We start from the raw sequence: 14,440 nt of genomic DNA, 5'->3' as shown, positions 1-14,440 counted from the left end.
ATAGTATTCAAAAAACCAGTGGCATAGCTTCCAGCATCATAGCAACATGCAACCCATCACATTATGACAAAATGAGAGCCAAGTGGTGGGACAGAGTAGAACTGCTTCCTAAGATTTCCAAGGCTGTGATCTTTACAGAAGCAGACTGCCACGTCTTTCTCCAGCAGAGTGTCTGGTGGGCTTGAACTGCCATCCTTTTGGTTAGCAAGATAAGCATCACCAGGGCTTCTCTCTTTAGTGGTAGTAGTAGCAAATAAACAGATTTTATAAAAATGTGTAATGCTGCTTACTCATTGTGAACATTGGCAGAATACCTTTACTGCCAAACAAAGCAGGTGCATCTGAGGTGCCATTGACATTTCTGCAAAACGTCACCACAAAGCTAACAGTTGACTTGTAGGAATCATTTCCAGGAACCAGATTTCAAATACAAGAGACTATTATGAATACAATTGTCTATTATGACATCTTCCGGAATAAAGGGGGAAAAAAAAAAACAGCAAAGCAAATTGTGTATCATGCCAGTTGGAAACACTTTTTCAAATTATTACCTAGGTAATTATTAAGCTAAAGCAATGTTGTTAATAATACATAACATTTTGGGATGTAAATTAGGGTGAAAATTGCATCATTAAGGAACCTGGATTGTAAATGTGAGTATGGTAATTCCTTGGAGTATTCTGAGAAGATAACATCTGTTAGCTTTATATCTTCTGCTCAGTTTTCTGCCAGAAATTGAAAGGTCGATCCTAACTGACCTAACGGGATTAAATACACACACACACACACACACACACACACACACAAATACACATTAACAAAAACCAAGCCAATGATCTTTAATTACAAAGCAAAAACATCATTTTAGGCATGTAATTCTTTTGCTAATTATTTGTGAGACTTTATAAGAATCTTAACTTTAGTAGGATAATCAGCCTCTTCTGCTAATATGCACTGAGAATTAAAATGCTTTGCAGTATTTTTAAATGCCACTTTTCTATCAGTGATCTGGGGTTTGTAGTGATTAATAAAATAGAGTTCTATTAATAGAATAATTGAACTAGGGCCTTGGAATAATTGTTGCTGTCCCTTCAGAGAGATCAGGAAGGAGATCACAAGGAGGTCATCAGCTAGACATTATTTTTGTTGTTGTTATTAGCTGCCATCGAATTGGTTCCCAATTCATGGTGACCCCACATATAATGGAATGAAATTCTGCCCAGTCCTCTGCCATCCTCATGGTTGGTTTTTAGATCAGACCTTTGTGATCCATAGTGTTTTCATGGACTAGTTTTCAGGAGGTGATCTCCAGGCCTTTCTTCCTAGCCTTTCTTAGTCTGGAAGCTCCCCTGAAGGCTGTTTGCTTCCTAGCAATACACAAGCTTCCACTGACAGACAGGTGGTGGCTGCACGTGAGGTGCAGTGGGTGAAATCTAACCTGGGTCTCCTACATGGCAGGTGAGAGTTCTACCACTGACTCCTGTCTTACTTGAGGCATCCCTAATCTGTAAAATGAAGAAGGGAGCCGAATACAATTACCTTTAAGCTCCTTTCATTCTCATTTTCTATGATTCTGTGTGTAATCGCCTGAGCGCCACTGAACAACATAACATAATAGTCTTTAATGCTGAATTATTGTATAGGGTCATAGCGAAGTGAAGTGCCTGTAAAGTGCCCTGGACACTACCTGAGAGCAGAATCAATTCTCTTTATTGTATCATAAGGGTGGGGGAGGCCGTGAGCTGCTGGTGCCGGTCTCCCCATCTGCTGCAGTGTGACAGGCAGGGTCAGCTCATGCGTGGGCACAGTTTACAGTGTAGCTTAGACACAGACTGTGTGTGTTTACTTAGCACAGCTGGTGTGCAAAGGCATCTTGATAACTCGGGCACTTCACCTGTGACACAGACAAGTAGTCGTTTCCCTTTTTTAAGCTTTAAACAATTAAAGGCAAGCTTTTTGTGAATCACTTATGAAGGGTTGTTATTATTTCTGTTGCATTATGGCCTAAATTGAGGCCTCTAGCTTAGTTTTTACAGCCCTGCTGGTGAAATGGTTAAGAGGTCAGGCTGTTAATTAAAAGGTCAACAGTTTGAATCCACCAGCCACTTCTTGGAAACCCTACAGGGCAGCTCTATGCTGTTCTGTGGGGTCACTATGAGTTGCAATCAGCTAGACAGCAGCGAGTTTGAGTTTTTTGGTTAGCTTAATTTTATTAGTGAAGTGTTAAATATAAAAATTGTAAGTAAGGAAAATATGCAAAGCCTTTAATTTGCTTTATACTCTGCCTTCGGATTTGCTTGTCAAACTACCTAAGTTTTAAAATGGGAATATTAAAGTCTTCATGGGTAAAATGAACATTTTTAGAAGTTTTACAGCCTCTAGAAAGTTACATGTAATGCAAAATGAAGTTCTTGGTTTAGTTCCCATAACATGATCCAAACATGTTCCCTCCCCACCACCATGTAATGTCATAAAACGGGAACTGGGGGAGCCTACGAGTTTGCTCTGTCGGAACTGAACTCAGATTTGAAAGGAGGCCATGGACGGTCGGCTAACAACCTGAATTAGTCTGGCTTTTCTTGGAAAACATCTCAATCCCAGGAAAACTTTCTCCTAGAAATGCCATTTCCCTATTGTGTTAATGGGACGGCTTTCACAACCATTGTCCCGTTGGTAAGTACATTTGCCATTACCAGAACCATAGGCTTTCAACATTTTGCAATAGATTTAAGATCATCCAGCATTTACTTGATCAATGCCCTCAAATTTGACAAAAAAAAAAAAAAAACGCTCCGGCCAATATATCGGTTCAGCCCAACAGCCGGGCTCATGGCGTGTAAACTTGTCCATAAGACTGAGTCATTTAAAATGCAGTCTTTAAGCATATGGTAGTTTTTGGTTAGGTAACTTAGTTTTCCCAGACTTAAGCCTGCTTTAGTTGTTTAGAACTGTATCTATTGGATCTCCTTAACATGGGCATGCTTGCATTTTGGGTGGATTAAAGAAACTGAAGGCTAGATGAAAGATGTGGGTATAGCATTACCCCTCTCAGTATTTGCTTTCAGATTCAACAATGCCTGTATTATTATGAGTGTTCAGTACACGCACAGCCCTGGACTAGGCTCAGCACAGGTGTCAAGGAAGAGTAAATTGTATTTTTACATTAGAGGAAAAAAAGAAGGTAGAAAACATAGGACCAGGTGCCATATGATATGCACCTGACAGAGGCCATCGGAGTTCCCAGAAAGAAGAGATACAAGTTGTTGGTGAAGGCTCGGTGCTGGACCTAGCAATTAAATTGAGTCTCAGGAGAAGACTGAGTTTGAATTAGTACAGAAGAGCAGGGAAGGCTATTCTAGGCCAGCCCAGAATAAAGGCCTAGAAATAAGTAATAAAATAACAAGTAATTAACAGCAACTAATGTTTTATGTGGAGCCTTGCTGGCACAGTGGTAAAGAGCTCAGCTGCTAATCAGAAGGTCGGCGGTTTGAATCCACCAGCTGCTTCTTGGAAACGCTATGGGGCAGGCCTAGTCTCTCCCATAGGGACTAAGATTCGGAACTGACTCTCTGGCAGTGAGTTTAGTTTTTTGGTTCCTTCTTTGGAATGTTTTATGTAAGGATCCCTGGTAAGGCAATGGTTTAGCGTTCAGCTGTTTACCTAAAGGTTGGTGGTTTAAACCCACCCAGCAGCTCTTCACAAGGAAGACCTGTTGATCTATTCCCATAAAGATTACAGCCTAAAAAACCCTATGGGGCAGTTTTCCTCTGTCATATGGGGTTGCTATGAGTCAAAATCGATTTGACAGCGGCTAACAACAACACAGCAATGTTTTACACAGAGTTTGCTATGTTAGGCTCATATGAAGTGATTTCTTTATGTTATCCCATTTCATCTTCACAATAATCTTGTGAGGGTGCTATGATTATTATACCCATTTTACAGGTGAGAAAATTGAGTTAGAACACTGAATCAACTTGTTTAAAGTGACACAGCTAGTAAGGCTTTTTACTACTAATCTGAATCACAGGATTTGCTGCTTAAATGTTGATATTTCTCAGTATTCCATTCTGCACTCATTCTTTGTTTTCTCAGACTCCGAGCCCTGGTGGCACAGTGGCTAAGAGCTCAGCTGCTAACCAAAAGGTCTGCAGTTCAAATCCACCAGCTGCTCCTTTAAACCCTATGGGGCAGCTCTGTTCTGTCCTATAGAGTCGCTATGAGTTGGAATCGACTCAGCTGCAACGGGTTTGGTTTTTTCAGGTTCGTCTCAGACTCAGTCTCAGTCTCTCTTTCTCTCTCCCCCTCTCTCTCTATCCCTCTAATATCCTCCATCCCCATGGCTTCTGGAACCATTTATAGCTGATGGCATCATTTCTGCATTTTAACTCCCACCTCTTTTTAAAATTCCTGACCATATTTCAGACCACCAACCTCTGGAAGTTTCATAGATTCAACATTTCTAAATCCTGATGTGTTAACTTTTTCTTTAAAACCGTTACTCATTCTGTATTCTCTTTCTCAGGAAACAGTACGAAGTTATGATTAAAAAATAGCAACTTGGCGTCAGTCTTGACTCCTTCCTCACTTACCTCTAGTAGGTTTTGAGGACCTGTTGATTACCTGTATCCCTCTTTAGTCAATCATTTCTCTCTCTTTGCTTTGGTTCAAGCCTTAAAATTTCTTGCCTGATTTAGTGCAGAGGGCACCTAAGTTTCTGCCTCAGAGTTTCCCCACCATCAGTTCAGCCCCACGCTGTAATCAGGGTAATCATTATCAGTTGAAATTCAGTTAATATTTACTTTCTTGCTTGCAACTCCACGTTGGTGTCCTATGTACAACAAACAGTCCAAGCTCCTTAGTGTGTAGCTAACAGTCCTTCACAACCTGACCTCACCACCTTTCTGGTTGTCTCTCATCTTTTTCCCCAAATGAATGATAATTTGTAGATATAGCAATTTTCTTTTTTTTCCCCAATCCTGGCCATTCTCTTTTATGCCTCTTTTATGTTTGTGTGAGCTGTTCCCTGCACCTGGAATGAAGTGCTCCTTTCCTCATTAACTAAATTCCTGTTCTTTCAAGAAGTCCCTCCGACGTCAGTCTTCACGAAGTACAGCCTGCATGAAGCCTTACCTGTAACCCCAGAATGGTTATGGTGCATTTTCTGTTTTCCTGCAACACATCATGCATGTCTGCTAGCAGCTCTCTTGGGATCTCGTAATTATTTATTTCGACATCTGTGTCTCATTTAAGCACTCACTAGTCAAGAGCCTCAAAACCATATAAAACCAAACCCATTGCCGTCAAGTCAGTTCCAACTCATAGCGACCCTATAGGACAAAGTAGAACTGCCCCATAGGGCATCCAAGGAACAGCTGGTAGATTCAAACTGCCATCCTTCTGGTTAGCAGCCAAGCTGTTAACCAGTAGGCCACCAGGGCTCCAAGAGCCTGGCATAAAGTGGACATTTGCTTAGTGACTAAATGGCCAATATTTGTCTTTTGAAAATTGCGTTTGTTTTCTATTGCTGCTTTAAAAGGTCACCACAGACTTAGCAACTTAAATAACACAATTTTATTATCTCACAGTTCTGTAGACCAGAAGTTGGACATGGTCTTTGGGGCTAAAATCAAGGTGTTGGCAGGGCTGCGTTCCTTTCTGGAAGCTCTAGGGGAGAATCTCTTTCCTTGCCTTTTCCAGCTTCTTGTGGTCACCCACATTCCTTGGCTAGTACCCACCCCCCTTCTCCATCTCTAAAGCCAGCAATGGCAGGTCTGTGTGACTCACAGAATCCCTCAGACTTCTCAGCAGAAATAAAGAAGAGCTCTAATCCAGGAAGCTCTAACCTGGATTGACTGGCTGCAGATTATTTAGGCCTAGGAATGCACCCCTGCCTACCCCATCCTCACCCCCCACCCCCGTACAAACAAATGCCTGTGCCATGTTGGGACCCTTGACTGCTCTGTGCCTAGACTGCACAATGAGATTGCACCAGGTCTCCTCTAGGTTGTTGTTAACTGAAATTCAGCTGGTATTTAATGAGTGTTTGCTTTGTGCCAGACACTGTGCTAGGATACAGAAGATAAGCCACAGTGCTCCTTTGGGGAGCTTATATGTTAGAGCTAAAGTTGTATAATTGTTTATCTGGAGTGATGTATCATCTTTCTTTTCCTGAGTCCTTGTTTCCTCATCTGTGAAATGAGGATGATAATACTCATTAGCCCTCAGGTAGGGGTGTGTGTGTGTGTAAAATTTAAAAAATGTGAAAACATGTAGCACAGCAAACTACTTGGCCTTCAGCAAGAATTAGTTTCCCTTTTTTCTTTTTTTCCTGCTGAGATGCCTTCTTTCCAACTCACAGTGCAGTGGTTTTAAAGAACTTAGACATATTAGTACCTTCTGCAGGTATGCTGCCCAATTTGGGTAGCCACTAGCCGCTGGTAGCTAATCCAATTTGAGATGTGCTGTGTGTATTAAATATACACTGGATTTCAAAGACTTAGTATAAAAGGAGTTTTTACTTATTTATTAGTAAGATAATTTCTTTTTAATTTTATTTAATGTCTTATTGATAATAATAATACCAGTTGCTATCGAGTTGATTCCCACTCATGGGATGACCCGTGTGTGTCAGATTAGAACTGTGCTCCCCATGGGGTTGTCAGTGACTGGTTTTTCAGAAGTAAATCACCAGGCCCTTCTTCCAAGGTGCTTTTGGGTGGACTCAAACCTCCAACTTTTCAGTTAACAGCTGAGCAGGTGACTAAAACAACCACCATTTTGTTATATCTCACAATTACCTGAGTTAGCTGGATCTTAGGTGGAAAGTTCCTTTACTGCCTTTGCTGGGATTTCTCCTGCTGTTGCAGTCAGATGGACACCGCGACTAAGGCCGGATGTCTGAAACTAGCATCGCCCCTTGTGGCCACTCTTCACGTGTTATCTCATCCTCCAAGGCCACCAGGCTGGCCTCCCCAGTGATGAACTTTGGAAATGGGGGTTCAAGGCTCCAAGGTGGGAAGGAAGCTGAAGCCACAAGGCTTCTTAACACTGAGGCTTGGAAGTCCCAGAACGTTATTTCCTCTGCATTCTATTGGCCAAAGGAGTCACAGGTCCAGCCTGAATCAAGAGGAGAGGGGGTAGGCTCCACCTCTTTTTTATTTTTATTTTTTCCTTTTATTACTATGCTTTGGATGAAGGATTATAGAGCAAATCAGTTTCTCATTAAACAATTAATACACATATTGTTTTGTGACATTGGTTGCCAACCCCATGATGCATCAACACTCTCCCCTTCTCGACCTTGGGTTCCCTATTACCAGCTTTCCTGTCCCCTCCTGCCTTCTCGTCCTTGCCCCTGGACCGGTGTGTCCATTTAGTCTCATTTTGTTTTATGGGCCTGTCTAATCTTTGGCTGAAGGGTGAACCTCAGGAGTGACTTCATTACTGAGCTAAAAGAGTGTCCGGGGGCCATAATCTCAGGGTTTCTCCAGTCTCTGTCAGACCAGTAGTCTAGTCCTTTTTTGTGAGTTAGAATTTTGTTCTACATTTTTCTCCAGCTCTGTACAGAACCTTCTATTGTGATCCCTGTCAGATCCGTTGGTGATGGTAACTGGGCACCATCTAGTTTTACTGGCCTCAGTTTGATGGAGACTGTGGTAGTTGTGGCTTATTAGTCCTTTGGACTAATCTTTCCCTTGTGTCTTTTGTTTTCTTCATCCTTCCTTGCTTCCAAAGGGATGAGACCAATGGACTGTCTTAGATGGCCGCTCACAGCTTTTAAGACCCCAGATGCTACTTGCCAAAGTAGAATGTAGAACATTTTCTTCGTAAATTATGTTACACCAGTTGAGCTAGATGTCCCATGAGACCATGGTCCCCAGCCCTCAGCCCAGTAATTCGGTCCCTCAGGGAGTTTGGGTGGTTCTATGAAGCTTCCATGACCTTGCCTTGGTCAAGTTGTGCTGAGTTTCCTAGAACTGTGTACTGTCTTACCCTTTACCAAAGTTACCACTTATCTACTGCCTAGCTAGTGTTTTTTCCTCTCCACCCCTCCCCCTGCTCATAACCATCAAAGATTGTTTCTTTTTGTGTGTAAACCTTTTCATGAGTTTTTATAATAGTGGTCTCATGCAGTATTTGTCCTTTTGTTATTGACTTATTACACTCAGCATAATGCCCTCCAGATTCATCCATGTTGAGATGCTTAGCAGATTCATCATTTTTCTTTACTGTTGCATAGTATTCCATTGTGTGTATGTCCCGTAGTTTGTTTATCCATTCATCTGTTGATGGGCACTTAGATTGTTTCATCTTTTTGCTATAGTGAATAATGCTGCAGTGAACGTGGGTGTCTATATGTCTATTTGTGTGATGACTCTGATTTCTCTAGGATATATCTCTAGGAATGGGTTTGCTGGATCATATGGTACTTCTATTTCTAGCTTTTTAAGGAAATGCCATATCGTTTTCCAAAATGGTTATACCATTTTGCATGCCCACCAGTAGTGCGTAAGAGTTCCTATCTCCCCGCAGCCTCTCTAACATTTGTTATTTTTTGTTTTTTTGATTCATGCCAGTAATGTCAGGGTGATATGGTATCTCATTGTAGTTCTGATTTGCATTTCTCTAATGGCTGGTGATCTCGAGCATTTCCTCATGTGTCTGTTAAACCCCTGAATGTCTTCTTTGGTGAAGTGTCTGTTCATATCCTTTGCCTGTTTTTTAATTGGATTATTTGTCATCTTGTTGTAGAGGTATTAGATTTTCCTGCAGATTTTAGAGATTATACCTTTGTTGGATTTGTCATAGCCAAAAGTTTTTTCCCAGTTTGTAGGTTCTCTTTTTATTCTTTTAAAGTCCTTTGATGAGCCTAAGTGTTTAATTTTTAGAAGATCCCAGTTATCTAGCTTATCTTCTGGTGTTTGTGTATCATTAGCTATGGTTTATATCCTGTTCATGCCATGTATTAGGGCCTTTAGCATTGACCCTATTTTCCCTTGTGGTTTTATAGTTTTGGGTTCATCTTTAGGTCTTCGATCCATTTTGAATGAGTTTTTGTGTATGGTGTGTATCCTCGTGCAGGTGGACATCCAGTTTTGCCAGCACCATTTGTTAAAAAGGCTATTTTTTCCCCCTTTTAATGGACTTTGAGCCTTTGTTGAAGATCAGGTGACAATACGTGCATGGATTTACATCTGGGTTCTCAATTCTGTCCCATTGGTCAATGTGTGTGTCACTGTACCAGTACAAGGTTTTTTGACTACCTTAGCTGTATAGTAGTTTCTGAGATTAGATAGTTCAAGTCTTCCTACTTTATTCTTCTTCTTCAGTAGTGCTTTACTTATCCAGGGATTCTTCCCTCTCCATATGAAGTTAATGACTAGTTTTTCCAGTTCTTTAAAGAATGCTGTTGGTATTTGGATGGGGATTGCATTGTATTTGTAGATTGCTTTGGGTAGAATTGACATTTTCACGATGTTGAGTCTACCTATCCCTAAACATGGTATGTTTTTCCATTTATGTAGGTTTCATTTGGTTTTCTTCAGTAGTGTTTTGTAGTTTTCTTTGGATAGGTCTTTTACATCCCTAGTCAGATTTATTCCTGAGTCTTTTATTTTTTTTAGGGGCCATAATGTTTCTCTTGTAACCTGCTACTCTGTTGAATCTATTGGTTCCAACAGTTTTCTTGTGGAGTCTTCTGGGTTCTCCATGTATAGTATTATATTATCTGAAATAGGGATAGTTTTATTTCTTCCTTACCAACGTGCATGTCCCTATTACTTTTTATTGTGTTACTGCTTTAGCTAGCACTTCCAGCACAATGTTAAATAGGAGTGGTGACAAAGGGCGTCCGTGTCTTGTCCCTGTTCTCAAGGGGAATGTTTTCAGCCTCTCTCCATTAAGAATGATGTTGGCTCTTAGTTATGCATAACCAAAAAAAGCCAAACCCAGTGCCATCAAGTCGATTCTGACTCATAGCAACCCTATAGGACAGAGTAGAACTGCCCCATAGAGTTTCCAAGGAGCACATGGCGGATTCAAACTGCCGACCCTTTGGTTAGCAGCCGTAGCACTTAACCACTCTGCCACCAGGGTTTCCTAGTTTTATATAGATATCCTTTATTATGTTGAGGAATTTCCCTTATATACCTATTTTATGGAGAGTTTTTATCAGGAATACTTGTTGGGCTTTGTTGAATGCCTTTTCTGTGGTGATTGAGACAATCTTGTGATTCTTTTGTTTATGTGGTGGATTCCATTGATTGATTTTCTGATCCTTGCATACCTAGTATGAATCTCACTTGGTGGTGAGGTATTATTTTTTTGATAATGATGCTGAATTCTATCAGCCAGAATTTTGTTGAGAGTTTTTGCATCTATATTCATGAGGGATATTGGTCTGTAATTTTCTTTTTTATGATGTCTTTGCCTGATTTTGGTATCAGGGTTATACTGGCTTCATAGATTGAATTCAGAAGTTTCCCTTCCATTTCTGTGTTCTGAAATAGTTTGAGTAGTACTGGTGCAGCTCTTCTCTGAATGTTTGGTAGAATTCTCCGGTGAAGCCATCCGGGCTAGGGGTTTTTTTTTTATTATTGGGAGTTTTTCTTCATTACCTTTTCAGTCTCCTCTCTTTTTATGGGTCTGTTCAGATTTCTGACTTCAGTTTATGATAGTTTAGGTAGGTAGTGTGTTTCTAAAAATGTGTCCATTTCATGTAGGTTTTCAAATTTGTTGGAGTATAGTTGTTCATACTACTCTGTTATGATCCTTTTTATTTCAGTTGGGTCTTTTGTAATGCCCTCCATTTTGTTTCTTATTTGGATTATTTGCATCTTCTCCTGTTTTTCTTTTGTCATTTCGGCCAGTAGTTTGTTAATTTTGTCGATCCTTTCAAAGATCCAGCTTTTGGTTTTATACATTCTATTGTTTCTCTGTTCTCTATTTCATTTATTTCAGCTCTGATCTTTGTTATTTCCTTTCTTCTAGTGGCTGTGGGCTTCTTTTGCTGTTCTCTTTCTATTTGTTCGAATTGTGTAGCTAATGTTTTTATTTTGTCCCTTCTTTTTTGATGTGTGCATCTAGTGCTATAAATTGACCTCTGAGCACTGCCTTCACTGTGTCCCAAAGATTTTGGTATGATGCATTTTCACTCTCATTTGATGGTAGAAATTTTTTATTCCACCTTTGATTTCTTCTGTTACTCAGTGCTTTTTAAGCAGGGTGTTATTCAGTTTCCATGTATATGATTTTTTTTTCCCTTGCTCTTCTTGGTATTAATTCCTACTTTTATAACTTTTCAATCAGAGATGATGCTTTGTATTATCTCAGTGTTTTCAATTTTGTTGAGGGTTGCTTTGTGACCTAAGATATGGTCGATTCTGGAGAACATTCTATATGCATTGGAAAAGAACATGTACTTTGCTGCTATTGGATAGAGTGTTCTATATATGTCTATGAAGTCAAGTTGGCTGATTGTGGCCTTTATCTTTGTTGAGTTTCTTTCCGGATGTTCTGTTCTTTACCAAGAGTGTTGTGTTGAAGTCTCCTACTCTTATCGTAGAGCTGTCAGTTTCTCTTTTCAGTGCTGGTAGAGTTTGTGTATTTTGGAGGCTCCACCTCTTGTTGGGGGAGCTCTGTGCACTGACAGGGTAGGGCAGAATCATTTGGAGCCATCATGAGGACCAGCTGTCACACTTGTCCCACTCACAGTTTGTCATTCCATTTACCTAAGCTGGGGCTTCAGGTTCTGCATATTTCACAACCATCCCAGGGGCTGCACCCTGAAGGACACTTCTCTGGGGAACTTTCATCAGATAATGGAGAGTAAGACTTGGGTTTTTGTTTTGTTTTTGTTTTTTGGTCAGTGTTTTCTCTAGTAGTTCACTGTAAAAGAAATCCAGGAAGGGGCAAAGGAAAATGTTACTTTTGCCCTGGATTTTAACCATCCATTGTTATCATCGTTGTTTTTGTTAAGGTCAACAACACTAGTTGGTGATAGGGCCAGGGTCCATAGTGTTAAGGAGCTAACAGGTGGGAAAGAAGAGGCTTCTGGTAGTACCTTCTCCTAGGGAGAAGTGGCACTTCCTACACTCAGCTGAGAGCACAGGCCCAGCCTTCCCTTCCTAGGCCCCTCATTGAGCAGGCTGTGGCTTGGCAGTTAGCTCATAGGTTGCCTCGGAAAAGCTTACAGAGCTGAGGCTGCAGGCGAATGTGCAGAATCCTTATCTGGGCTCTGAGCAAAGCTTCCTAACCTCAGAGGACAAATGTCTGGGAAGGGGAGGCAAGCTGGGAGGCTGCTACCAGATGCAGGAATATCTGGTGTTGGGGTGAAGGTGGGTCGGGGGCAGATATCCAGTGAGAAGGCCCTCTAGATCACTTGGTGTTCTCTTGCTTTTCCCTGGAACCTCGGGTTGTGTCTTGAAACCCTGCCCCCCACATACTCACACCCATTGTTCTTTATCATTCTCTCCTGTTGACCTTCTTCAGAGTAATGTATAATCATACGTTTATTTATTTGTTCATTTATTTATTGTTGGGCTCCGCACTGGACCGTGAACCCCACAAGGGTCAGGGCTGCATTCATTTTATCTTACAGTGTGTCTGCAGTGCCTAGAGAGGGCAAGGCACAAGTCTGGCATAGAGTAAATGAGTCAGCTTTATCACAACAGAGTATGAACATTTGTCCACATGTTCTTTCCTCCAGCAAATATTGACTGAGAATTTGCTCTGCCTAGATGCTGGGGATACAGCAATGAATAAAATAGACAAAGTCCCTGACCTTTTGTCCTAGACAGTAAACAAAACAAATAAATAAATTGAACCATAAATGTGATTCATGCTGTGGAAAAAAATAGAGCAGAAAAGAGGGGAGGCCGTGCTGGCCGAGGTGACTTGAAATAAGATTGTCAAAGAAAGCCCGAGTGAGAAGGAAAGACTTGAAGCCAAGAAAGCAGTATGTTAATAAGCATGTGTGGACCTATTAGCAGTGATGGGTTTATAGACCCATGCTGAGCTGTGCTTGTGATCGATTGTAAAGCCTCCAGAAAAAACAGGAGATTGCAGCATATGTGTATATGTGTGCACGTGAGTGTGCACTTATGCATGTGCGTGTTGTGTGTGTACATGTGAGCATGAACGTGTGTCTGCATGTCTGTGTGTGGTGTGTGTGTACTTATATGTTGTGTATACGTGTGTGCATGCTGTGTATGAGTATGTGCCTTTCTGGGTGTGTGCATATATGTGCACACAGTATGTGTATGCAAGCACGTGCATGTGTGTGTGTGTGCGTGTGTATGTGCGTATGTGTGTGTAGCCTGGTGCTCAGAACATAGGCCCTGGAACTAGCTTTCCTAGTTTGAATCTGAGCTCTGCCACGTCTCTGGCTGTGCAACCAAAGAGAAATTTCCCAGCCTCTTTGTGCCTCCGTTTCCTCATCTGTAAAATGGGGTTCAACAAACTCATATGGTTCTTGTGAGATTAAATGAGTCCACACCTATAAAGCATTTACCACAAGCACTCAGCATCACTATTTGTATCTCTGCAGAGGCATGTGGCGTTTACTTTTGATACTTCAGTAATCCTCTCTCTCCCTCTTTTCAGGGAAGTGAAAAAAAGAACTGATGAGGACGACAGCAAATCCATTACCAACTTGACTGGGACCAATTCCAAAAAGTCAACACAGGCGAAGAATTGTTGTAATGGTTAAGCCTACAGCCCCGTTGCCTTCTGAAACCTTCCTCTTCAGCATGCTGAATTGGTGTGACTCCTGTCTGTGGCTTTTACATACCGTGGTGCATCCTTCGGCCACTGTCACCTGGAGAGTTACAGTGTGGAAAGTCCAGAGCCTCCCGCATGTCTCACTGAGCTACTGGACCCTCTGGTTAGATGTAGTTGTCCTGCCCTTAGTCTAAAAAGATAAAGTGTAAATGTTTTTAAAGTGGTTAAAAAAAAAAAAAAAAATCACATGCTCTAATAAAACTTACAGAGGAAACTTGCTGCCATAAGTAGATTCGTGTGGTAGCTGACTTTGTTAGGTAGCCCATGACAATATTTATTTAAAATATTTGATGCTAGTTAAAGGGTGTCTTATATTACCTTGGCCGTTAACTAGCCTTGTGGTCTTGGACAGGTCACCAGTCCACATTAGATTTGTTCCTTCCTCTGGAAAATGAAAACGACTTGGCCCTGAAGGCCTGCCATCCTTGACACCTCCCACATCCCATAAGGCTTTACTAGCAGGAAGGAGAGCACGAGGGCCCACACTTAATGCGGATTTTGGTTACTGGTGATTTTTTAATGTTGGTGTATTGATTTTTCCTACTTCTGAAATAAGAGCAGAATTTAGTTCAAAAAAATGGTAATGGTCTAGACTCCAGTGGAAATAGAAAAATCTATTTTTCTATGTATAATGAAAGCATTTTGAGATAAAAAATAG

General features: G+C 41.1%; 1 protein-coding gene across 1 annotated transcript in view; it reads left to right on the top strand.

Moving 5' to 3' along the window:
- The window catches only part of RASEF (RAS and EF-hand domain containing), a 98,980-nt gene extending 85,168 nt beyond the window's left edge, over positions 1 to 13,812 (top strand). The window contains exon 17 of the mRNA XM_064291194.1: positions 13,606 to 13,812. Coding sequence (XP_064147264.1) covers positions 13,606 to 13,711 — 106 coding nt within the window. The 3' untranslated portion in view covers positions 13,712 to 13,812. The remainder of the gene's footprint in view (positions 1 to 13,605) is intronic.
- Positions 13,813 to 14,440: the final 628 nt, after the last annotated feature.

This window comes from Loxodonta africana, chromosome 9 (assembly GCF_030014295.1).
Source record: "Loxodonta africana isolate mLoxAfr1 chromosome 9, mLoxAfr1.hap2, whole genome shotgun sequence".
Lineage (NCBI taxonomy): Eukaryota > Metazoa > Chordata > Mammalia > Proboscidea > Elephantidae > Loxodonta > Loxodonta africana.
This window is presented reverse-complemented; position numbering and strand designations above follow the sequence as displayed.